Source organism: Lynx rufus, unplaced genomic scaffold (assembly GCF_022079265.1).
Source record: "Lynx rufus isolate CCGP_SWC_20201006 ecotype Redwood Valley unplaced genomic scaffold, mLynRuf1.p SCAF_1, whole genome shotgun sequence".
Lineage (NCBI taxonomy): Eukaryota > Metazoa > Chordata > Mammalia > Carnivora > Felidae > Lynx > Lynx rufus.
In genome coordinates, this window is record NW_025814823.1 from 97606207 (window position 1) to 97632337 (window position 26131).

At 35.2% G+C, this 26131-nt stretch overlaps 1 protein-coding gene across 2 annotated transcripts in view; it reads left to right on the top strand.

The window, feature by feature from the left end:
- DMXL1 (Dmx like 1) overlaps nucleotides 1-26131 on the top strand; it is a 135531-nt gene that overhangs the window by 101619 nt on the left and 7781 nt on the right. For both annotated transcript variants that reach the window (XM_047083709.1, XM_047083718.1), the window contains 8 exons: nucleotides 8473-8559; nucleotides 10914-11035; nucleotides 11404-11545; nucleotides 15462-15522; nucleotides 17031-17158; nucleotides 20629-20721; nucleotides 22318-22409; nucleotides 23744-23796. In XM_047083709.1, coding sequence (XP_046939665.1) covers nucleotides 8473-8559; nucleotides 10914-11035; nucleotides 11404-11545; nucleotides 15462-15522; nucleotides 17031-17158; nucleotides 20629-20721; nucleotides 22318-22409; nucleotides 23744-23796 — 778 coding nt within the window. The remainder of the gene's footprint in view (nucleotides 1-8472; nucleotides 8560-10913; nucleotides 11036-11403; nucleotides 11546-15461; nucleotides 15523-17030; nucleotides 17159-20628; nucleotides 20722-22317; nucleotides 22410-23743; nucleotides 23797-26131) is intronic.

Below are 26131 nucleotides of genomic sequence, written 5' to 3' on the forward strand. Positions count from 1 at the left end.
CCAAGATTTTCCAAACATCTGCTATAATTTTGTTTTAAATAGCTTTATCGTGTATACCTGACTTAAAATAACTGCACATATTTATTAAAGTATAGTTTGATTAATCTTGGAGTATGTATACACTGGTAAAGCCATCACCACAACCAAGAAAATGAATATAGTCATCACTCCCAAAACTTTAATCTCTTTCTTACTCCTTTCTTTTTTTCATCTGTGCCTTCTTCCTCTACAAGCAGCTACCAATCTGCTTCTTCATATTATAGATTAGCTTGCATTTTCTGGAATTTTATGTAAATGGAATCATATAATGTATGCTTTTTCCCATAGCATAATTATTTTGATATTCCTCCATGTTGGATATTTCATTAATTCATTCTTTTTTATCGCTAAGGTGTGTTCATTGTATAGCTGTACCATAATTTGTTTATTCTTTTATGTGTGGATGACCACTTGAGCTCTTTCCATTTCAGAACTGTTTCAAATAAGAATGCTCACATTAGTCATATACAGGTCCCTTTGGTTGGGCGTATGCTTTCATTTCTCTTGTGCAAATGCTTAGGAGTAGAATGGCCAGATTTTATTGTATGTGTGTGGTTAACTTTTTGAGAAACTACTCAAGTATTTTCCAAGGTGATGGTACCCTTTTATATTCCCAGCAGCAGTACATGGTATCTCAGTTGCTTTACCTCCTCACCAGGGCGTGGTATGGTCAGCCTTTTTATTTTAGCCATTCTAGTAGGTGTGTACTAGTTTTAATTTACTTTGACCATCTTCCATGTGCTTTTTTATATCATTTGTATAATTTTTTGGTTGAAGTGTGTTTTCAGATGTCTTTTTTTTTTTTTTTTGATTGGGTTGTTTTCTTGACAGAGTTTTAACAGTTCTTTTTATTTTTTAAATAAGTGGTGTATCACATTTGCAGATATTTTCTCCTACTCGCATGTCTTTTGATTCTCTACAATTTCTTTTAAACTGAAAAGTTTTTAACTGATACATCGAACCTCATCAAAATTTGTTTTGTGTGTGGATGTTCTTTTTGGTGTCATATCTAAGAAATCTTTGCCTAACCTAAAAATCACAAAGATTTTCTCCACCTCTGCTCTCATGTTAGTTTTACAATTAGTGAAGACTACTTCCATTACCACAGCTTTCCAGTTAAAAACAGAAATCTAAAGCTCTCCCCTACAAAGAAATTATAACACGAAGGCAGTGTTTAAATCCTACAAAAAAAATTTTTCAGTCAATTTTTTAATATGGGTAGAAAGTATAGATTGCAGTTGCTTTTTTTTTTTTTTTCCCATGTGTGTATCAGTTGTTCACCACTGTTTAATGAAAAAGTTATCTTTTCCTCCACTGAATTGCCTTTTCCTCCTTTTAAAAAAACCAGTTGACATGGTGCCTGGGTGGGGTGGCTCAGTCGGTTAGGTTAAGCGTCTGCTCTTTGCTGACAACTGAAAGCCTGGAGCCTGCTTTGAATTCTGTATCTCCCTCTCTCTCTTTCCTTCCCTGCTCGCACTCTGGCTCTCTCTCTCAAAAATAAAGGTGAAAAAAAATTAACAAAACAAAACAGTTGACCTATGTGTGTTAGGGACTCTGTTTTGGACTATTGATCTATTTATCTTTATCCTAATCTCCCACTGTCTTACTGCACTGGCTAGAACTTTCAGTCCCATGTTGAACAGAAATGGTGAAAGCAGACATTTTTATCTTGTTCCTGATCTTGAAGAAAAGCATTGAGTCTTTTGTCATTAAGTATGCTGTATTCTGTAGGGTTATTATAGATACCCTTTATAAGATTGAGGAGGTTTCTTTCTGTTCCTAGCTTGTTGAAAATTTTTAATCGTAATAGTTGCTGGATTTTGTCACCTCTCTTTTCCGTTGTTGTTACCACTGAGATGTTCACATGGTTTTTCTTATTTTAGTCTGTAAATATGACTAAATACGTTGATGGATTTGTTTGATGTTAAACCTCGCATTCTCTGGCTAAGCTTCATTTGGTCGTGCTGTATTTGTTATTTTTTTTATATATTGGTATATTTGTTAAAATTCTTGTTAAGATTTTTGCATTTATGTTAACGAACATAAGTTTTCCTATAATGTTTTGGGGTTCTTTTTTTGGTTTTAAACTAAAGCTGGACTCATAGAATGTGTTGGGAAATACTCTCTTTAATTTTTTGGGAAAAAAATTGTGTAGAATTAGTATTGTTTCTTACTTAAGTGGTAGAATTCACCAGAGAAACCATCTTGGCTTGGAGTTTTTTATCTACAAATTCAATTTCTTTAACATGTAGGGCAAGTCGGGTTATTTATTTCTTCTTGAATGAGCCTTAGTAGTCCATGTCTTTAAAGAAATATGCTTCATTTGGGGTGTCAAATTTATTGGTATAAAATTATTCATAATATTCCCCTATTCTTTTAATGTACAAGAAAATTTATGGTGATGTCACCTCTCATTTCACTGCTAGTTTTGAAAACAAAATTACTTCTTGAATATTTTTATTTCGTAATATTTAGAGTATTTGTCTTCTTTTGTATTCACTTGCCAGCTTCCCATTTCCTTCCAATATGCCTTTGATATTGTTTAGATCTCATTTTACTCTATGTTGTATTTAATTATATTATTAGAGCAGTGCTGAAGTGCAAGCACTCAGCTTTACATCATAGAAGGTGATAGTAGCTGAAAATCACTAATGAGACCTAGAGTCTCACCTTAGCTTTTCTATAGCTCTGTTGTGGGACCTTGGGCTCTTTATGTCCTTGAAGCCTCATTTACCCTAATGTATCAAACTGGGTTGATAATTTTAAACATGCTAACTGCTCTAATTAAAATAGTAGTGAAGTCCTGAAGTTAGTCTGTTATGTTCCTCTCTTCTTCAGTTCTTAAAGGAAGGTCTGCAGAACCTGAACATTTTTTAAATCATCACCTGTATAAAATATACTCTTTTTACAAACTGTGGTAAAATAAACATGTAAAAATTTACCGTTTTAGTTGTTTTAAGTGTATAGTTCAGTAGCATTAAGTACATTGACTTTGCGACCATCAGCACCAAAACAAATGCAGAACTTGTTCATATTCCCAAACTGGAGCAGTAGCTCTCCACTTTCTCCATCCCACTTAGCCTAGCCCCAGCTAACTCCCATCCTCCTTTCTGTCTCTATGAATTTTACTACTCTGGGTGTCTGTGTAAGTGGAAACATAATATCTGCCGTTTTGTGACTGGCTCATTTGACTTAGCATAACATCTTCAAGCTTCATCCATGTTGTAGTATGTCTCAGAATCTCCTCCCGTTTTAAGGCTAAATAGTATACCATTGTGTACATGTCACATACATTGTTTATCCAGTCATCTATCAATGGATATTTGGGTTGCTTTCATCTTTTGGGTGCTGTGAGTAATGTTGTTGTGAAAATCATGTATATATCTGTTTAAGTCTCTGCTTTCAGTTCTTCTGGACACATACCCAGAAATGGAATTGCTGTCATCTGTGGTAATTCTTCTTTTTTGATCTGCGTAATCTCTTAAAATCTCTTCTGGTACTAATATTTGGATTCTTTTTTCCTCACAAATCCAGCCCAATCAGATTTTATTTTATTTATTTTTAAATTTACATCCAAGTTAGCATATAGTGCAACAGTGATTTCAGGAGTAGATTCCTTAGTGTCCCTTACCGATTTAGCCCATCCCCCCTCCCACACCCCGTCCAGTAACCCTCTCTTTGTTCTCCATATTTATGAGTCTCTTACGTTTTGTCCCCCTCCCTGTTTTTATATTATTTTTGCTTCCCTTCCCTATGTTCATGTGTTTTGTATGTTCAAGTCCTCCTGTGAGTGAAGTCCTATGATATTTGTCTTTCTCTGACTAATTTCACTTAGCACAGTACCCTCTAGTTCCATCCACGTAGTTGGAAATGGCAAGATTTCATTCTTTTTTATTGCAGAGTAATATTCCATTGTGTATATATACCACATCTTCTTTATCCATTCATTTGTCGATGGACATTTGCAGCCCAATCAGATTTTAAACCATGGCCTGAAACCTTTCGTTAAGGTTTACATTAAACATACATTAAATTTTACATTAAGATAGTATTTATTGTGATTTTTTTTTACTTTGGTTTTATATTGTATGGCCTTTAGCAAATTAAATTATGTTCATAGCTCATGCAGGTTCTCTGTTTTCAGCATATCATGTTTCCACTTCTTTCTTTCCCACCTTAGATTTCATGATTCATCATTCTGAAAAATCCTCAACCCTTTTGTGCCATTCTCTCTATGGTGTATTTGCCTTGAAAATCCCCAAACCTCTTTACATGCAACTCTCTGTCTACTCTGTGCCTTTGTAATAGAACATGAGTTCACTCCTTGATGAGTCACAAACTGCATCAGGTTGCATTTTTGCACAAAGAAAACTTTATTAGCAGCAAATAAGGAGATTGTGAGGAATGGCTTCCAAAGCCATGATCCTGGCACAAGAGTGGATGGGTTCCTTTTATTTGGGATTAGGATGAATATTTAGATAGAGAAGCCTTATTATCCTATGTAGTGGCGGGCATAAGGTCACACATGTGCCTTAAGGAAACGTGCCTATACACACATTGTATATTGTATAAGGCTTGTGCTCCTCCTTGGGCAGATATTTTAGTATTATAATGAGGGAAAGGTAGTGATAGGTCATTCTAGAGATCCCTCTGTGGTCCATCTGTGTAGTCTGGAGTCAGGGGTGAAGTTCAGACTGGCCTGCCAGTCTTGTCAGGGCAGTTGCTATTGCCAGAGGGGCAGTGTTGACTTCTGTTTGCCTGAGTTAAGAGATAAGCTGGAAAGAAGAGCTTAAGGAAGAAAGAATATGGGACAAAGGTCAGTGAATACAAGCAAGTGGATAGTAAAGGTCAGATCCTGGGGATTAGCTGGTGACATCTTCACCTCAAGAGCTGAACGTGGATGAAGAAAAAGCACAAACAGTGGGGGTTTTGTTTTGTTTTTCATTCTCCCCACTTTTACTCTCTTTCCTCAAACTTCCAGTACTCCTTGACTGTTTGCCACCGATGACCTTGTTCTGTCATCAAAATAAGTGCAGTCATCGGGAATGTAGACTAATCTTTCCACCACCAAATCTTACTTCTGCTCTATATGCAGATGTTTCATTAACTTCTCTAACAGTAGATAGACTGTCACTCTTTTGTCCAAAACCAGATCTTCCATTTGTACGCTGATCGTATGGGCTCTTACCTACCCAAGGACTTTGCTTCAGTAGTTATCCCTCCTCCCCCACCTCCGTCTTCATTAATAAATATTTACCTCTCTGATTATTCTCTACATAAGCAAATATATTTTATTGTCTTTCTTTCAAATAAAAACAAAAAAACCTACCTTTGAATCGGTCTACTATCCCATTGCTTTAATTTCCCTATCTAGGAAAATTCATTTATAGAATTGTCTATAAAGTCATTATAGAAGACTTAAAGAGTAATGATGCAGACACTCCCTGGAGGAACCACCCAGTTTAAGAAATAAAATATTATCAATTCATTTGAGTGCCTCTGTGAATCTTCCCCAATGGATTTACCTCCCTATTCACCATGTGTCTCTTTAAACTAGTTAAGTGTTATCTCCAGCCCACTACACTGAGATGTTACTAGTCAAAGTCACCCTTAACTCCCACTATGCTAAATTCAGTAGTTGGTTCTGTCTTCCTTTAATTCAGTGTTTCAATATCTTTTGATACCGTTGACCACAGCCACCTTCTTAAAACTCTTGCTTCACTTGGTTTCTATTAACATCATATTTGATTATTTAGTATTCATACTTGGAAAATGTTTCTTGTTCTGTCTGTTTATTCTGTCAGTATTCCTCTTTCCTAAAACTACTTCCATTTCAAATTGACCTTCCCCCCCCCTTTTTTTTTGTGGTACATCTCCTTTATTTCCCCCTTTTTTGAAACATGGGGTATACCAGGACTTGGTTCTGTAACATTTTCTATTCCCTATTTTTACTTTCTCTTTGGTTTATCTCATGGTTTAAATATCCTCCATAGGCCGATAACTCTTAAATCTCTCTAGCCCATTCATTTCCTGAACTCTGGACTTGACTTCTTAATCTAATAGCTACCTCACCCTGAATGTCAAGAGTAGAATTTTCTATCTTCTCATCTTTATCTAAATCCTTACTTTTCCTTCACTTTTGTCTCATTAAATGGTACCTTCACTTACCCAGTTTTTAGGTCTGAAAACTAGGAGTTATACTTGCTTTTTTTTACTCTTACTATAATTTCATTCCATTAGCAAAATTTACCCTAATTCCAACCAACTATCACTACCACCATTGCTACTACCCTGATTAAACCCACCTTTACCTCTTCAGCAACTAAAGTAGCCTGTTGACTGTTTTCTGGCAACCATTCTCACACCCTTTATACTTTACCTCACAACTTGCAGAACTGTCTAAACCCTGCAGTGTCTTCCTAGCTCCAAAATAAAATCTGAACTCTTCATTGTGGCTTTTAAGACTCTTTGCAAACTGAATCTTGCCTGGTATTCAATCTCCTACCACTTGTCATTGTTTTCTAAATTAAATACTAAGTTTTTGAGATGCTAAACACCATTCCTTCCCTCTCCCTCCACTTGAGTTTAAAGCAGGTGATCTTGAGACCACAATATTAAGAAATAATGTTTTATTAAATAAAGATTTTGAGAAGACAGGCATGTATTTTCACATTGAAGAAGCTTTTTAAGTTTATGCCTGCAGGAGCCTGTTTCCCTATCAGGTAAAGTTGGAAAAAGCTCTGCAGCTAAAACTAGTATGTTTCCCCCCACCCACCCGTTATCAGCACATAACATACTCCTCCACTTCCTGCAAACATCATTTGTCTCTCTTTCCAATTTCTTCAAAATCTAGTAGTAGACACTTAGTATACTTTATTTTTTTAGTTTTTTTAAATGCTTCTTTATTTTTGAGACAATGCAAGAGACAGAGTGCAAGCAGCAGAGGGGCAGACACAGAATCCGAAGCAGGCTCCAGGCTCTGAGCAGTCAGCCCAGAGCCCAACTCGGGGCCCGAACTCACGAAGTGAGATCACGCCCTAAGCTGAGGCCGGACGCTTAACCGACTGAGCCATTCAGGCGCCCTGACACTCAGTATACTTTAGATACCAGATATTATAGATAGGTCACTAAGTTGGGATTCTGTCATAAAATTACAGAATTTGAGATAAGATTTTTGTTAGAAAAGAGGTTGACCCCAAAATCAACCAAAATGTTTGGCAAACACTGAAAATCTTTGGTTTGTTATCAGATTGTATTTTAGATTCGAACATCTTTGACATCATTACATCTAGTGACTAGGAGTTTAGTTGGCATAGGATTATTTGAGTTTTTATCTTAGGCGTCTCACCTTTGCAATTCAACAGTCTTTTATATTTGCCATTTAAAAAATACTGCTAATTCTACTCGGTTCTGTTGGTGAAACACTGGACAGGCATTGGTGATGTTTTTATCTAAACTTTGCAGGACTTAAATTTGTTATATTCTTATTTTAGATTAATAACGTCCGCACTTCTCAATGAGTTGTGAACCATTTTATACTAATTCATCTTAAAGAATGAAGGTTAGGGATATAAGATGAAACACTATCCTATATTAACATTTTTAATTCTTAATAATTACCTTCTCTTTTTACCTCTGTTTAGTTTAGTAAATATTGATTTATACAGTATTCTCTTCTGAGTTCAAAGGCCTTGTATGTACCTTCTTTGGGGTAAGCTAAAGGTCAGATTATTTCCCTCATCTAAAATACATTGAATTATGGTTTATTCAGCTATTAAAAATGACTACTGACCTAAAATGACTTACTGACCCTGGGGAAATTACTGTGCCTTTCAGGGTTTCAGGTTGTTTGTTTGTTTGTTTGTTTGTTTGTTTTTATAAATTAAAAGCCGTTTTAGACCAGGATTCAGTAAGCTGGCCATGTTTGACCTGTTCTTTACAGGCAGTAAACTAAGAATGGTCCTTATATTTTTAAAAGGTTCTTCTAAAAAAAAAAGAAAAGATAAATATACAACAGTGATCTTCTATGACGTGCAAAACATATAAAAATATTTACTTTCTGACCTAATATTTATCAAAAGATTATAATACTAAGAAATAGGGTAAACAAATCTTGTTTTAATGATTACAATGTCTTGATCCTTTAAAGTTAATTCATTGCAGTTAACTTATTGGGAATGTGAGCAATTAAGAAGTTGTATTTTGTATCAACTGTCTTTTTATATATGAAAAGGCAAGCTTGAAAAAGTTTAAATTTCCCTGTTCGCATGAGTTTTATTTTAGGGATGAGTAGCATGTAAAACAATACCTTTAGATATGAAATATTTAAAAAGTTTCTTTAATTTATACAAGTATTAAATGACAGATTTGCATATATTATTTTTCCTGTGATTAAAATTACTATATTTTTATGTTCTATTTCCTTCTGTTTAGATAGAAGCAGACTTGGGATATCCTGGAGGTAAAGCAAGGATTATTCACAAGGAATCTGATATCATTACTGCCTTTGCTGTTAATAAAGTAAGTAGATAGACTATTTTTCTTTGATGACTAAGTATTCATGGTTGAAGAAAGTCCCGTTTTGTCAGTTTATTCAGTATTAGTATTTTTCTGTCTGAAAGCTACTTCCCATTGCCTAAATTGCAATCTGAATAAGTTATTTTATTTTATAAAATGATTATATTGTTTGATAATTATATATTGCATATGTAGGAGATAAAATAATGTTTAATTACTACACAGAGAGAATATCAAGTATTTATATATGCAGTAGCCTTGAGAATTTTATAACACATTACAGCATTTAATCCAAAGAAAAGATTTTTTATTTTCCTTATATGAATGTGTTGAATGTGATTACTAATATTAGATCAAATTTAAGCTTTTATATGACTTACAGAAATTCTCTCTCTTTGACTTACAACCATAGTAGCTGCCTAACTAGTGTTTCTTTTACATTCCTTAGTTTTCTACTCAACATCTTCCTCAAAAGTGTCTGTAAGCTACTTATAGAAGAGATATAACTTTAGATACACAGTAATGTAAGGTCAAAAATTACTCTAATCATTTTCTTCTTTTCTCTTACCTAAATGCTTTACTGCACAATTTTATTTATACACACGTGCACACACACACAAATATATATATTTAAGTATGTATATCTTCTTTTTCAAGTATTCCTAATTTTAAAATAATTTTTAAATATTATTTAGGTAAATATTCTATGGCATTACCCCTTCATTAATCATTTCACCAGTTGTTTCTCCATCATCCTATTCTGTGTCTTTCTTTTTATTTCTCCTAGGTAGTTCCTTTGTCATTCTGCCCTCATCTTTCCCTGTGTCTTTGGTCTCGTTTCTCTCTTCTACACACCCCAAACAGTGACTGATTCTGTTGAAGACAAGCAAGTTTGGAAACAGCCCCTTAGCTAGGCAGTTCTCAGTTCTAATATCTATGTAATATGATATATTACAGCCTCTTTTTTTTTTTTGGATGTATATAAGTAACAAAAAATGAACAATCATCCACATATATAAAATCTGTGTTCCACTATATAAGAATAGGGTACCTGTTTAATTTTTATTTCTCCTGATTTATTATTGTTTTACGTCTTGCTAAATTTGTATTTGAGAAACAATACCTTTTGCTTTAAATTGCATTATTTTAAAATGTTGATGAGATTGAACTTTTCCCATTTGTTTAGTTGTGAATTATCTGTGACAATTTTTCCCTGCATTCAAGCTAGCAAGTTAGCTTTCTCAGTTTAACGAGTGCTGTAAGAAGACACAGACTCTTGGACCACAGACCATTACAGTTTATTACTAATAGCAGAAGTAGTATCCAGGAATATTAGCATTTATGCTCTGGTTCCCTGTGTTCAAATTACCACAGAGCGGCAGGGAGAAGGTCAAATGATAACTGGACAGAATGGGTTGTGTATGGTAAGGAAAGGAACATTGAGTTTAGGAAACCTAAATCTCTCTAATGAACATTACATATACCTGCCCTTTGATCTGGAGAGAGACACTGTAGGTATGTAGCCATCCTCCAGAACAAATAGCAGTCAGTAAGTCGCTCAGAAAAGATGGAGAAATGGAGGGACCCGTAGAGAATTCCTTATCCATTTATGTCTGGGATATTCATTTTTTTTGTTTTAGTTTGTATTAGCATTTTACATAGTGGAAATATTAACCTTGTTTTCTCTTTGCTGTCAGTATCCTTTCATTTTCTCTTTTAGAGGTGTATATTTTCAGTTCATAGATGGTTAAAATTTTAGGTCATTTAATCTCACCAGCATTTAATTTATGATTTATTCTGGCATACGTCCCCACTCTTTCTACTCCCTGCATCTCTTCTTTGTGACCATTTCTCAAATTGTGTTTTTCTTGTCTAGGACTGAAAAGCTTTAGGTGAAAGTGGTACTACCTTATTTGAATAATGCACCATTATTTTAGTGTGATGCTCCTTATTTCCCTCACCTTTTTCTACCTTCTAGAGCTTCTGTCTTTTTTCAACAGCTCCTTCAAATTTCTGAACTGTGTCAAAACCTTGGGGAGATTGTACCATACTAGCAAACTGGAAAGACAATGCTGGGAGAAGAAATAAAGTAGTATGTGTTTTACCATGTAGAGGAGGCTTTCTGTTAGATGCTCTTGAATTATTTGTACATAAACATATCTCCAAGATCAAGCTGAAAATAATTACACTCAAGATTTAATTATTAGAATTAATTTTAAAGAGTCGTTGGTGAAAATGCTATCTTTTCTATATCTTAAAGTTACCATCTCTAGGGGCTATTTTGTAGTTTCCATTTTCAGAAGTAGCTCATATGCATGCTTTTTTATTTAAAAGTTACCATATGATTTGTTTTTCAGGCAAATAGAAACTGCATAGCAATTGCTTCAAGCCATGATGTTCAAGAGCTGGATGTTTCTGGAATTCTGGCTACACAGATCTATACTTGGGTAGATGATGATACTGAAATGGAAAACAAAGGGTACTTTTATACTTTGTTTTTATTCAGTAACATTGTGTTAAAAATGATGATATCCACAGGACTGTAACTTTCAAAAGATATTTAGAGGAATATTCCTAGATTGTAAATACAGTGGTTGCCAATATGCAAAAGAGTGCAAAGGAGGTGGCAGGAACTTTAAAGAAAGGAATTGAGAGTTGGAAGAGAATAAAGTGAGAGGACCTAAAATTGTTCACATATGAAGTTACTGTCTTTGAGTTGGGGGTTAAGAGCTGAAGAAAATTAATTTTGGAGGGAAATAGAAAATCATATATTAGAGCTTTCATGTATAACAGAAGAAATGAAGAACTGATGGGATTGCTTTCATTCCGGTTGACATTCTTTTGTAGATCAGAAGATTTCTTGGTTATACATGCTCGGGATGATTTAACAGCTGTGCAAGGTACAACCCCATATACACACAGCAATCCCGGCACTCCGATCAATATGCCATGGCTTGGAAGTACACAGACCGGCAGAGGAGCCTCTGTGGTATGTCAAGTTAAAAATGTGGTGCATAAATGTCCTTTTTTCCCCTCTAGCTTAATAGAGTAGGGGTGATCTAAACATATTTTTGAAAAATTCCCAACTTTTTAGTAAGTCATAATTGCTGGAAATTATAAATTTTGATTATGAAGAACAACATGTTTCCTCTTGAAAAAGATAAGAAAATGATTTTAAATAACTAACTTAAAATACAGAGAGTTGCGTTTTACGTAATTATTTGGAACTTATTGGTACACATCAGCCTCAGCAAGCTAAGATCTAGGGTCAAATCCTTTTTTTTTTTTTTCAACATTTTTTTTCAACCTTTTTTAAAAACTTTTTTTTAAACATTTATTTATTATTGAGAGACAGAGAGACGCAGGGGATGGGTACACAGAGGGGGAGACACAGAATCCGAAGTAGGCTCCAGGCTCTGAGGTGTCAGCACAGAGCCCGATGTGGGGCTCGAAGTCACAAACTGCGAGATCATGACCTGAGCCGAAGTCGGTGGCTTAACCGACTGAGCCCCCCCAGATGCCCCTGGGTCAAATCCTGCTTACCAGCTGTTTCTGTATAGACAATCTGCTTAAGGATAGTGTTTACATTTTTCAGTGCTACAGGAAGAATCAAAAGAAGAGTGGTATTTTGTGACACATAAAAATGATATGAAATTAGATTTCATTGTCTATAAGTAAAGTTTTATTGGAACATAGCCACAGTAATTTGTTTATATTTTGTCTGAGGATTTTCTTGAGCCCTGAGTAAGATGTGATCCATGTGTAAACCTCCATGAGATTCTTTTATTAATACTTAATGATACATAGAGTCAGAGAAACCCAGCACCAGTAATTCTTTCAGTGGCTCTCTGGGGGTGAGGTTATTTTCAGTTTCCTAATTCCTACAGTATTCTTTCCTTGGCCTCTGCCACCAAACTTTTTTACTAAGAGTAATTATTTAAGTAAAGGCTTAATCATCTTTAATAATACCTGACAGTGTTTTATATTCATGTAGTTCTGTCAGTCATATAACCTTATTTTTTGTCATATAACCCTTTTATTCTTTGAGGTATCTGTTGAGATGGCTGTTATAACTACTCCTGCTTACCATTTTTTAGATGAAGGTTGAGTTCCAAGAAGGTCTAGTGATTTAACTTAGGTCATTATCTCAAATCTGTGGTAGAGCTTATTATATTAAAGTCTTCTGTTCCTCTTAGCTCGTGGATTTCAGGTAGGAGTGTTTTAAGTATTGAAGAATTTGAAAAGCAATATAGTAATTATTCAAATCAAATGACTTGGTCATTTATAGTTCATTTTTTTCAACTGACAGATATATTAAAATACATTAATTATAAAACTTACTGATATTACCATCTTTTAAAGGGAAACTTAAAGAGAATATACAAAATATAGACATAAAAGACCATTTTTCCAACTCCAGTTTCAGACAATGTATTACAGCTTTTCCTGTAACAGATTTCTTGCTGGTCTCTGATTCCATACTTGCTCCCTCTGTTCTGTATATAGCGGCCAGAGTTGCTGTTTCCTAAGCATCATTTAGGTTGTCACTCCACTGTTTATTTTACTTGTTTGATTGATTTTTAAGTAGGCTCCATCCCTATTGTGGGGTTTGAACTCACGACCAGGAGATTAAGAGTCACGTGCTCTCTTACTCCGGTGTTTAAAACTTTCAAATTTCCTGGTACAGCTTTAAAAAAACAAGTCCCTAACATGGCGCTAAGGTCCTGTGTGATTCGACCCCTGCCAGCTTCTGCAGCCTTGTCCTCTGTTCACTCTATACCTGATTCACTTTGCTCTGCTTACAGTGGCCTTGTCTCCATCTCTGGAAGCATGAAGTGCACTGCCCTGTCCACAGCCTTTGCCATGCTTGCTGCTTCAAATACTCTTTTTTCTTTTTGACCTTTCAGATCTCAACTCACATTCCCAGAAATTTCCCTTGCTTCCTTAGTGACAGCATCTGCTCCTCTCTCCCCTCCCCGTAGTCACTCAGTATCATATTATCCCATTTTATCATATTTATGGCCTTTATCAGCTTTGAAATTATCTGTTTATTATTTAGTTGTCTTTTTTGGGTAACGTTTATTTATTTAGTTTGAGAGTGAGCATGTGAACAGGAGAGAGGCGGGGGGAGAAGAAGACAGAGAATCCCAAGCAGGTTCCGCTATGTCAGTGCATAGCCTGACATGGGGCTCAAACAAAGGAACCCTGAGATCATGACCTGAGCCGTGAGATCATGACCTGAGCCGAGATCAAGAGTCAGATGTTTAGGCCATTGAGTCACCCCAGCAGCCTTTTCTTTCGTTGTCTTTTTTAATGGTGTAAGTTCCCTGAGAGATTACATTATGCCTCCCTTAGACACTGATGATCTCTAACCAGAATAGCGTTTAACATATAGTCAGTGCTCAGAAAATACTTGTTTATACTCCAAAGCATTATAATACAGAAATTTACCTTTGTCATTCCTGTTAGGACTGAATTTTCTTTCTGTCTGCATCTTACAAGGACATGTTTTTAATGGAGATGATCGTGATTTGTAAGCATAATGAGCTGATCGAGCCCCACTTCATTAAGTAAAAGACCCAGTATAATACAATGGTTGTTTTTTATATGGATCTTCTAAAATAAGTAACAATTTATTTCCTTTATAATGTTCTGTACATGCTCTGAGAGATTTTTTAAACCTCTGTTAATGTATTTTTTTACTTATGGTTTTTCTTGGATACTTTAGTCGAAGGAAAAAGAACAGGAGTATTTAAGCATTTCTTAATTAAAAGGAACATGAGATTTCAACACGAAATTTACTAAACAAAAGAAACATTCAGCAAGTTTTCTTTTTTTGTGGAGGATTAATAAAATATTTTCTTTACTGATTTATTCAATTACAAATTCGAACAAAAAAGAATAGTTGTCATGACCAACTTCTGCTTTGGGAATATAATCACAACCATAAACACCTTTTAGTGTTTGTGTCCTTCACCATTTGTGCTGTCCTGCTCTCTTCCCTCCCTACCAAATCCCCACTTTACTCACAACTTCAGTGTAATGGGAAGTTTAAAATTCACAAGACAACAACAAAAAAATCTACTCAAGACTGATGCTACAAACCTAGGATAGCATATAATTATACTTATGGTGCTATATAAATAGGAATTGTTCTATTAATTATAATTATCCCTTTAATTATGCATATTTATTCTTATTTGACAGGCTACTTAAATCATTCAAAGCATGACTTAAAAATGGATAACTAGGGGCGCCTGGGTGGCGCAGTCGGTTAAGTGTCCGACTTCAGCCAGGTCACGATCTCGCGGTCCGTGAGTTCGAGCCCCGCGTCGGGCTCTGGGCTGATGGCTCAGAGCCTGGAGCCTGTTTCCGATTCTGTGTCTCCCTCTCTCTCTGCCCCTCCCCCGTTCATGCTCTGTCTCTCTCTGTCCCAAAAATAAATAAACGTTGAAAAAAAAAAAAATTTTTTTTTAAAAAATGGATAACTAAACAATTCCAAACTAGCAATTAAAAATTTATACAATTTCTGTTTACCTCTTTTTTTTTTTCACATGCTTCTGCCTGTCTTTTTAACCTTATACTATTCAGGATTATTCCAATAAATTTAATGGGATCAGAAAAGAATTGGCAAGAAAGGAGGTAAGAGTAAATTCTCAAGGTGAATTTGTTCTTAGAGCCTTGTCAGTGATGCAGAAAATGTATGTATACTTAAATGTAAGAGAGCTGAGCTATTAAGTTTAATTTCTGCTAACCGTGCTTGGTATTTTTAGCACCCATAATGGTAGTTATGGAATCACATAAAAATAAATAAATAGATGTTATTTGAATTTCCTGTCACAATTTATATCTTTAATACTACTTTTTAGCATAACTATAGAAGAACAATTTTTCTTTCTTAACAGATGATTAAGAAAGCCATTAATAATGTCAGAAGAATGACTTCTCATCCAACTCTTCCGTACTGTAAGTTGATCATAATTAGCCCGTGTTCTAAGCAGTTTAAAGGAAGCTTTTAGTTTCAATTGAAAGATAGTCAAGTATTTTACTTTTTTTGTAGAGAATGTGTGCTAGTAAATAAAATCTTCATTTCAAAATTAGATAAAAATAGAAAAAGAAATTTTCTGGAATTAATAGAGAAGGCTAACTTGATGCAGTAAATTTTTACCATTTTGACTGCATATTTCTAAGTTAGCACATTTTATTTTTGAACATTACTGGTTATTATTTTAATAGGATCACTCCCATATTTTATTAAGTAAATTAGAATGATATTGTGGTCACTTATTGCCTCATCATAATCAGTTTGTATTTTATTAATATTTTGTCCATTTGCCTTTTATCAGACACACTAATTAATAGTAGGCATAGGAAATGGTTAGTCGTAAGTTCTTATACTCTCAGGCAGGATATGTTATTTTCAGTTAATTATTTCAGTTATAATAATAAGCATAGTGCATGTTAATTAAGAGGTATTCATGTCCCTTCAATTTAATAACATATAAAAAAATTTTACTACTTTTTTTTATGAGAGATACTCTGATAAAATACAGTTGACAAAACCAGTGTCCTTTTCTTCTTCACTGTTCTAAGTGCCACAAGCACCTGTTTTCCAAATTATATACCATATCTAACAAAAGGATTCAAGGGTTTATATTTAAAATGAAGAGAGTAACTTTTGTTACTTATACTAAAAGTATAAAATAATCTAAAAATTAATCAATGTTTTTACTACATTGGATACCACCTTACCACTGATAATTATACTTAACATAAATTGAGTCCTACATGTTAGGCATATTTCTAAATGACGTATATGGTTTATCTCATTTCCTTCTAACAACTGTCCATTAACTTATATATCATTATTCCCCTTTTACAGGACAATATGAAATAGGCTCAGGGAGATTAAATAAGGTTCCTAGTATCACCAAATTAGGAATTGGCAAAGTAAAGAATTAATAATTATTTAGCTTATTCATATTCCTCAGTGAAACATACAACATATATTTGAGCTATCCGGTCAATCAGAATAAGTATTAGAAGTGATATCTTTCTTTACCATGCATGACGTTCAAGACTTCCTATAATCTTTTTTTTCCCACAGAAAATGTATACATTTAAACATTAATAGTATGACTGATAAGAAATGACTCATTTGTACACCCAAGAGTTTGTTAACTGGTTATTGCACAAAGTATTTATTAAAGGCTGTTAAAACCTCTTTGAGATAATTTCAAAAGGAATAAAATTCTTAGAGGTCTGATTTAATTGCTTCTGCCATGTAGTGTTTAGTCAAATGAAAGTCATCATAAAACTGTTTTTAAGATTCAAAATATTCAATTGAAATTTCATAACAATTGACTGTGATTTATTTCATAGGTATCTCTGTCATAAAGGTTTGCACATTGGATTCACAAATTAACTTACCAAAGATTCCTGTAATAAATTGACAATATTTGTCCTTTTTGCAGATCTGACAGGAGCTCAAGATGGAAGTGTCAGAATGTTTGAATGGGGCCATTCTCAACAAATAACCTGTTTTCGATCTGGTGGCAATTCAAGAGTTACAAGAATGAGATTTAACTATCAAGGAAACAAGGTAGCATATGAAAATGTAAATGGGAATATGGTTTGATTATGTTGGAGGTTTATAAATGTTACTAGTCTGGGTTTCTGAAGAGAACAGCTCAGTGAACTTACGATAAAGTATTAATCCATATGAATTCTGTTTTATAAAATTCTTCCCCAAGAACACTTAATGTTCAGTTGGTTCTTTCTGGAACAATATTGTGTGTGTGTGTGTGTGTGTGTGTGTGTGTGTGTTTGAGTGTATGTGTATGTCTGTATATATATCCATTAAAATTCACTTAAGTGATGCTTAAGGACCAAATGATTATAGGACCACCATATATTACACATTTTTTATAAAATACTTGTACTTTTTTTGTCCTCTGGAACCTAATCAAAGTACGGACAAGTAGTGAGTAAAATCTGGGGGCTTATTAAAAATACAGATTACTTACTCTACTGCAGACCTACTGAATCGCTATCTGCATTTTAATCAGATTCTTTTGTGATTTATACCTACATTAAACTTTTGAGGACTGCTTTAGAACAGGGCATCAACAAATTATGACCTAGCCATATGTTTTGTAAATAAAGTTTTACTGGAACACAGCTACCTCACTCATTATTTGTTTTCATGACTACTTTTCTACTACAACAGTGGAGTTCAGGAAAGCAAAGACTTTATAGATAGCAAGCCTACTGTATGCCCCTTTAAGAAAAAGTTTGCCGGCCCTGCTATAGAACTTCTACTGTCTTCACTTCGCACAGTCCTGTTTTCATCTGACTGCCTCTCTGCTCCCCTTGCATCTCACTGTCCCTTTAAACAACAGTTAAAGGAGAAGTCGGGCTGCTCTTCATCTTCAGAGCCATGCTTCACGGAAAACACACAGGGGCCTCTCAGATGGGCCATCTTGCTTTTCCTTTCCTCTCAACTTACAAACCTTCAACCCCCCTTGTGTATTGCTCGTATCATGGTGCGGTGCAGTCTTTTTGCCTACCATATTCATCACTTAGCTCTCTTACCATTTCATAAAAGTCAATGATAATTTTTTCATGTAGCTATGAAACAAAGTTTGAGAGAATGTGGATTCTTAATATCAATTAGCAACGTTCTTTACCCTTTAATGGGAAATTGAGGGTACTTAATCTAGAAGCTTTTAGAGTACTACTGTAATTTCATTTGTGTAACGTATACTCGTGCTTTTTTATTTTGTTACTATTGCTCCTTAACTAGTCCCTGTACCTCAACCCTTACCTTTCTAATTCATCCTTCATGATGCCAGCACGGCATCATTTGTTATTCCGTAACAAATAACGTAGTTACATAACTACATTATAAGGGAGATGAACATGACTGTTCAAGAGCCTTTCAAGGCTCCTTATTATATATGAAGCCAATATTCTGTTAAAAAAAATTTTTTTTAACGTTTATTTATTTTTGAGACAGAGACAGAGCATGAATGGGGGGAGGGTCAGAGAGAGAGGGAGACACAGAATCAGAAGCAGGCTCTAGGTTCTGAGCTGTCAGCACAGAGCCCGACGCGGGGCTTGAACTCACGGACTGCGAGATCACCACCTGAGCTGAAGTCGGACGCTTAACCAACTGAGCCACCCAGGCGCCCCTGAAGCCAATATTCTTTACCTTGCCGTTCAGTACCTTCTACAGTCTGAATTATTCTATAGACTTAACACTCAGTATAGCCTTCCACTTAACACTCAGTATAGCCTTCCACATACGCTATTTTATTTCATTTTATTTTATTTTTTTAATTTTTTTTCAACGTTTTTATTTATTTTTGGGACAGAGAGAGACAGAGCAGGAACGGGGGAGGGGCAGAGAGAGAGGGAGACACAGAATCGGAAACAGGCTCCAGGCTCCGAGCCATCAGCCCAGAGCCTGACGCGGGGCTCGAACTCACGGACTGCGAGATCGTGACCTGGCTGAAGTCGGACGCTTAACCGACTGCGCCACCCAGGCGCCCCCACATACGCTATTTTAAAGCACAGAAAACTGTTTTCCATTGCCTACCCGAGTATATTTAACAGTCAACTTACCATTCATTTACCTTGGCCATGATGGAGCCAAATAGCATAACAACTAAGCATGCTATCTCCCTTAGTAGGGAAGGCTACTACAGTAAATAGAACAGATGACAGTAATGCTGATCAATTTGTCAATTATGAACAGAAATGGGCTACCAGAATTCATTGAGCCTAAAATAGGCATTAAGCAGAGTAAATGACCTGTGAGAAACAATTTTCAGGAAGATACTACATTCTTTTTTATTATTCAAAAAAAAAAATTTTTTTTTATGTTTATTTACTTGTGAGAGTGAGAGAAACAGAGCATGAGCAGGGGAGGGGCAGAGAGAGAGGGAGACACCGAATCCAAAGCAGGCTCCAGGCTCCGAGCTGTCAGCACAGAGCCCGATGAGGGGCTCAAACCCATGAGCTGTGAGATCGTGACGTGAGCCAAAGTTGGATGCCTAACCAACTGAGCCACCCAGGTGCCCCTTCATCTGCCAATTTTAAATGATGTCATTTGATAAAGCTTTCCCATTTCTAGATACATATTGTACGTAAATAGTCAAAGATATATGTATCAGAATATTTAAAGCAGCACTTTGTAATCAGGAAAATTAGAAACTATAAGGGAGAAGTTTTCAAAAGTTATAATACAACTATATAGTGTAATACAGCACAAGAATGAAGTAGATTAAATGTACTGATGTGAAAAGATGGCCATAATAAGTCAAAAATGTAATTGTGGAATTGTGTATTTATTATTATTTTAATTTTTTTTATAAAACCCTATATGTGTGCATGTTTGAATAATCAGAGAATAAATCTGAAATGGAACACCTTAGATTGTTAATAGTTGCCAGATATGGAGATGGGAGAAGGCAGGAGTTCAGAATAGACATTTATTTTATAAACTGTTAAGTAAACATTATTTTTGTAATCTAAGGAAAAAAATGTTTACTCTTATTCATCCTTCTAGATTTGTGACATATACTTCCCCATTGTATAATTTTGACATTTTCCCTCTGAAATTACCTTGAGTTTCCATAGTAGGAATTCATTTACTATAAAAATCTGTGTTTCATTTTACTTTCTACTATTGTTTGCATGTTTTCCTTACTGAATATTCTAGAAGTCCTTATTTTGTCTTTTTGAAAATGAACAGTTTTCTATTTTATATATCCTAAAAGTTTGTTGTCACATGTCTTAATGTGTAAATCCAGTATCCTATTTTTTGAGTACTTTTAGAGAATATATAGACTATGCTCTTGGTTAGTATAATACAATGTGTCTGTTTGTTTCTTCTGTGTCACCTGGAATTTTTTTTTAAGCAGCAGCTAAATGTTTTTCTGGACTAGATCCATGCGTAGGTGAAGTAAAAGTCAATTTATCAATTAAATGTTTAAGATCAAAATAGGAGATTCACAGTGAAGGTATGGGTAGATATACTTAATACTTAAAAATTTTTTTTTCTCTAAGTTTGGAATAGTTGATGCTGATGGATATTTAAGCCTGTATCAGACAAACTGGAAATGTTGTCCAGTAACTGGAAGCATGCCTAAGCCATACCTGGTAAGCCAAATTTTCTTACCTTTAAACTTTGTTCAATTTTTATTTTAAGGAAAACAAGAATATATGTTTGAGGCAATACATATTAAAGCCAAAATGTAGTTCTGTGTATTCAGTCACTTTACTATAAACTCCTGTCCTTGTATTATGTGAAAATTAATCTGTGAGGTCTTGGTCTCTAGTGCCTTGGACGATTAACGTGTATAGAACAAACATGGTACCTCCAGAGACCCATGTGACCTGTGGGTTACTCAAGCCCTTTTCCAGCCTCACTGAGCTGCAGTAAAGATTATACCTAAAAAGAGTGATCATCAGATCATCAGTCTGTGGTTTTTCTGCAATTGGTCCCCTGTGAACAAAGTAGAAAGGATATGTTATAGCTGGTACTATTATTTTCTTGTCTATGTCTTTGGAAAAAAGAAAAGAAAGAAACAACTGATGATCTCTATTCAGGACTGCACAAGCTTCATGAACCTCCTGTAGCTTCACAGAGCAATGAGTTTGGGGGCAAAAAAACCCCACTGAGTTTGTATTTAATATATTCTTTAGTGAAGCCCTTTATAGAACTAAGCAGTACCTATTTAAAAAAATCAAGAAATGGGTTAAGGTTCTGGTAATTCACTCAAGGTTATATTCTGGAATACAGTACCGATCTAAGTAAAAGCAAGCAAAGCAGAGAGGGCTGGTGAGGTATTTCAAAAGAATTTTTTTCTTTTTTAAAGAAAACCAACATAAGGTTTAAATATGTAAATTTACATTCCCTAAGGGGCTGCCTTTTTTTTTTTTTTAACATCTAAAAAGATAAATTGGATTGAAAATGTACATTATTGGCTTTGTGGGGTTAAAGTACATTTTGTTTGTTTTAAGGACATATCCAGCTCCAGTGATGGTCAGATGGAATGGGGAAGTGACTCAAAGGAAAAATATTTGATGTGATAATTTTGACATACTTAAGTCATTTTTTATTGAAGAGAAATATCTGAACACATAAAACTTGGAAGACTTTATAATTTGCTAAACCTCTCATATTAAGTCACTGTTACTGGAATATTCAGAAACGTAAATTTTCTGAATTTGTTGACTCTTAATATGTTTTTATTCACGTATTTGAAAAATTATTTAAAAGCTTAAATATTTCTGAAAATAATTCATTCTCAGATAATCTAAAATTCTGGGTTTTTTTCTAAGAGACAAATTTTCACAAATATTCTAAGAAATATTTAACATTTAACCTCCTTTTGTTTTCTTTTTAACTTTTAGATGAACAAAAGCAAAAGGTCTCATAAGAATTTGTAATGCAGCTTATTTATATGGTCCAGGGAAAGTGCATGTGAGAGAGAGAGAGAGAGAGAGAGAGGGAAAGAGGAGGAGGGACAAAACAAATGTGGCAAAATGTTAAAAATTGGTGAATCTTGGTAAAGAGTATATGAGAATTCTCTGTTTTACTCTTGAAACTTGTCTACAAGTTCAGGGTGAAAAAAAGATACAAGGGGATTTAAGTAAGCCACACATTACATGATCCCTTTTGGTAAATGCATCCACTTGGTTATAAAATTGTTACTGACAGCAATAACATTTGTTTCTTCATAACCATTCCAGACCTGGCAGTGTCATAACAAAACAGCCAATGATTTTGTCTTCGTTAGTTCCTCCTCTTTGATAGCTACAGCTGGTCTTTCAACTGACAATAGGTAAGAGATTGTAACTGAAATGTAAGTGTGTGTCTCTATAGCTCAGCTTTATTTCTTATTTGCTTTACGTTCTTATATCTCAAGATTGTTTTCAGAATTGTGCTTTTCAATATTTTTATTTTAAAGATTTCCTTCTTAGAGCATTTTTAGTGTTCTAATTGTAAGGCCAAGGAAATTCTGGTGGCATTAAAAACAACATCCGTTCCTTCTGTATTTTTAATATTCTGATTTTTTTATTTTAAGACTTAAAGAGAAAAATGATTTGATAGTGAAATTAATTTTTCTCCGTATTATTCCTTCTGTGTTAAGAAAGCTTGAGGCAAAGGAAAGAACCATTATTTCTTGACCCTGCTCTTCTGTTAATCCTCACAGTGGCTCTCTTGGATAGATATTACCAGTGTTTCACGATAACGAGAAATTCAAAGACCTCTTTGAGTTGTACGATAGATAGTAAGTGGCAGCCTGTCCACATTTCCCCCAAAACCTTAAATAGGTAAGAAAATGTCTCCTCCTGCCTCCGTCTCCACACCCCCGTGTTTTACTTCCCTCACACTGCTGAGTTCTGAGGTAAATGTCTACTGAGGTTGCTGAGTTTTTCTATTTATTTGTGAGGCCTCACTTTACACTAGAAATTGGATTGTAAGAATATGGAGTCTCCAGCCCATCTGCCATAGAAATCCTTACATATATTTGTGTCTCTTCTGTAACTCATAGAACGGAGTAAAAGTGCTCCCATTCAGAGCAGAAATAAGTTTTATTTGTGCTCGGGGAAATTCAGTGTATCCTGCTAATGGTATTTGCCATCTGTTAGGTTACAGAATGAGCAGATACAAAAGGTATTTCCCGTGTTCAGACTTCATACAGTATTATTTGTAAATACATGTCAATCTAGAGTTAATCAGTTTTGTAAGTTAGTAGTTTTTAAATTTTTTTTTTTTTTAATTTTTTTTTTTCAACGTTTATCTATTTTTGGGACAGAGAGAGACAGAGCATGAACGGGGGAGGGGCAGAGAGAGAGGGAGACACAGAATCGGAAACAGGCTCCAGGCTCTGAGCCGTCAGCACAGAGCCCGACGCGGGGCTCGAACTCACAGACCGCAAGATCGTGACCTGGCTGAAGTCGGACGCTTAACCGACTGCGCCACCCAGGCGCCCCAATAGTTTTTAAATTTTTGTGTAAAAATTAATCATACATAAATATATTGGTTACTTGTATTTGAATTTTTTGTTAGAGCAAGGTTTGAATGTTATGTAACTATATGAAACAAGCTTACTTTTTATTCTGTTGTTAAATTTTTGTGTCACTCAAAGGTAATTTTTTTTTTTTTTTTCAGAAATATATGTTTGTGGGATACTCTTGTGGCACCTGCCAATAGTTTAGTCCATGGTAAGTTTTGAAAGCATTTTAAAAATTTTGAAAGTCAAGAATTTGACTAAAATCAATAAACTAATTTTTTAATGAATTTGTCTTTAATGACACAAACTTATTAGCCTGCGAGGTTTATTTTGCCCATGATGGCGTAGAGTTTAAAAACGGAAAAATACAACGTATATAATTAACTTTGCACTGTACTTCATGAAGGACAGTAGAACATAGATAATATAAAAATCATATGTTTTTACTTTGAATCTGATAGCCACAGGTCATCTTTGTGAGCATCAGTTATTGTACAGTATTATGCCCATTCTCTCCACTCCTATTCAGAATGGTACTCAGAGTCCTAACTAATGCAATAAGACAAAAGGAAATAAAAGGTGCACATTAGGAGGAGAAGAAATAAAACTGCCTTTATTCACAGAGGACATGATTGTTTAGAAAAAAATTTTTTTTTAATTTTTTTAAATGTTTGGGTTTTTTTTTTTGAGAGAGAGACAGCGTGTGAGTGGGGGAGGGTCAGAGAGGGAAATACAGAACTTGAAGCAGGCTCTAGGCTCTGAGCTGTCAGCCCAGAGCCCAACATGGGGCTCAAACTCACAAACTGTGAGATCATGATCTGAGCTGAAGTTAGCCACTTAACCAACTAAACTACACAGGCACCCTGATTATGTAGAAAATCTTGAAGACTATATACAAAAAAACAAAACAAAAATAAGGTAAAAACTTTTGAAACTAAAGTGTAAGTGTAGTAGAGTCACAGGATACCGGGTCAACATACTAAAGTCACTTGCTTTCATATATACCAACAATGAACAATTGGCATTTGAAATTTTAAAAAATCACCATTTATAACAGCACCCAAAATAATGAAATACTGGGGCATAAACCTAAAAAAATATGTATAGCTTCTGTTGGGGAAAACTATAAAAAAGATAAATCAAAGAAATAAATGGAGAAATAGCCCATATACACATATTGGAAGTCTCAATGAAAGTTATTAAGATGCCACTGCCTCCTAACTTTATAGATTAAATACATTCCCAGTCGAAATCCCAGGAAACTATGTTGTACATACCACCGAACTGGTTCTAACAATTTCTGTAGAGGGGGTGCCTCAGTGGCTCAGTTGGCTAAGCATCTCACTTTGGCTCAGGTTATGATCTCACGGCTTGTGGCTTCAAGCCTCGTGTTGGGCTCTGTGCTGACAGCTCAGAGCCTGGAGTCTGCTTCGGATTCTGTCTCCCTTTCTCTCTGTCCCTCCCCCTCTCCCGCTTGGTGTATGTCTGTCTCTCTCTCTGTCTCTCTCTTTCTCTGTTTCTCTCTGTTTCTCACACACACAAAATAAACATTTAAAAAAATAATAAAAATAAAAATTTCTATAGAGAGGCAACAGACCTAAAATACTGGATACTGAAGAAAAACAAACTTTAAAATTTTTTTTTTTTGTTTATTCATTTTTGAGACAGAGAAACAGCATGAGTGGGGGAGGGGCAGAGAGAAAGGGAGACACCGAATCTGAAGCAGGTGCCAGGCTCTGAGCTGTCAGCACAGAGCCTGACGTGGGGCTCCAACCCACGAACCGTGAGATCATGACCTGAGCCGAAGCTGGATGCTTAACTGACTCAACCACCCAGGCGCCCCTGAAGAAAAACAAACTTGAAGGACTCACACTATTACTGATTTCAAGACTTACTATAAAACTACAGTAATAAACACATGTTATTGGCTTTAGAATAGAGATCATGGAACAGAATAGAGAGCCCATTTATCAACCCATACGTATTTAATAGACTGATCATTAATAAAAGTACAAAGGCACTTCATTGGAGGCATAGTGGTCAAAATATACTATAACAATTGGATGGCAATATGTAGAAAATGAACCTAGGTACATACCTCACCCCTTTCATAAAAATTGATTTAATGTGAATTATCTACATGTGAAATTCAAAACTATAAAATTTCTAGAAGGAAATAGAGAAGAAAATCTAGGTGACCTTGGGTTTAGTCTCGAGTTTTTTTTTTTTTGTTTGTTTGTTTGTTTTTCTCCCTCCCTCTCTTCCTTCCTTCCATTCTTTCATTCTCTCTGCCTTTATTTTTTTTTTTTTTAATTTTTTTTTCAACGTTTATTTATTTTTGGGACAGAGAGAGACAGAGCATGAACGGGGGAGGGGCAGAGAGAGAGGGAGACACAGAATCGGAAACAGGCTCCAGGCTCTGAGCCATCAGCCCAGAGCCCGACGCGGGGCTCGAACTCACGGACCGCGAGATCGTGACCTGGTTGAAGTCAGACGCTTAACCGACTGCGCCACCCAGGCGCCCCTAGTCTTGAGTTTTTAGATAC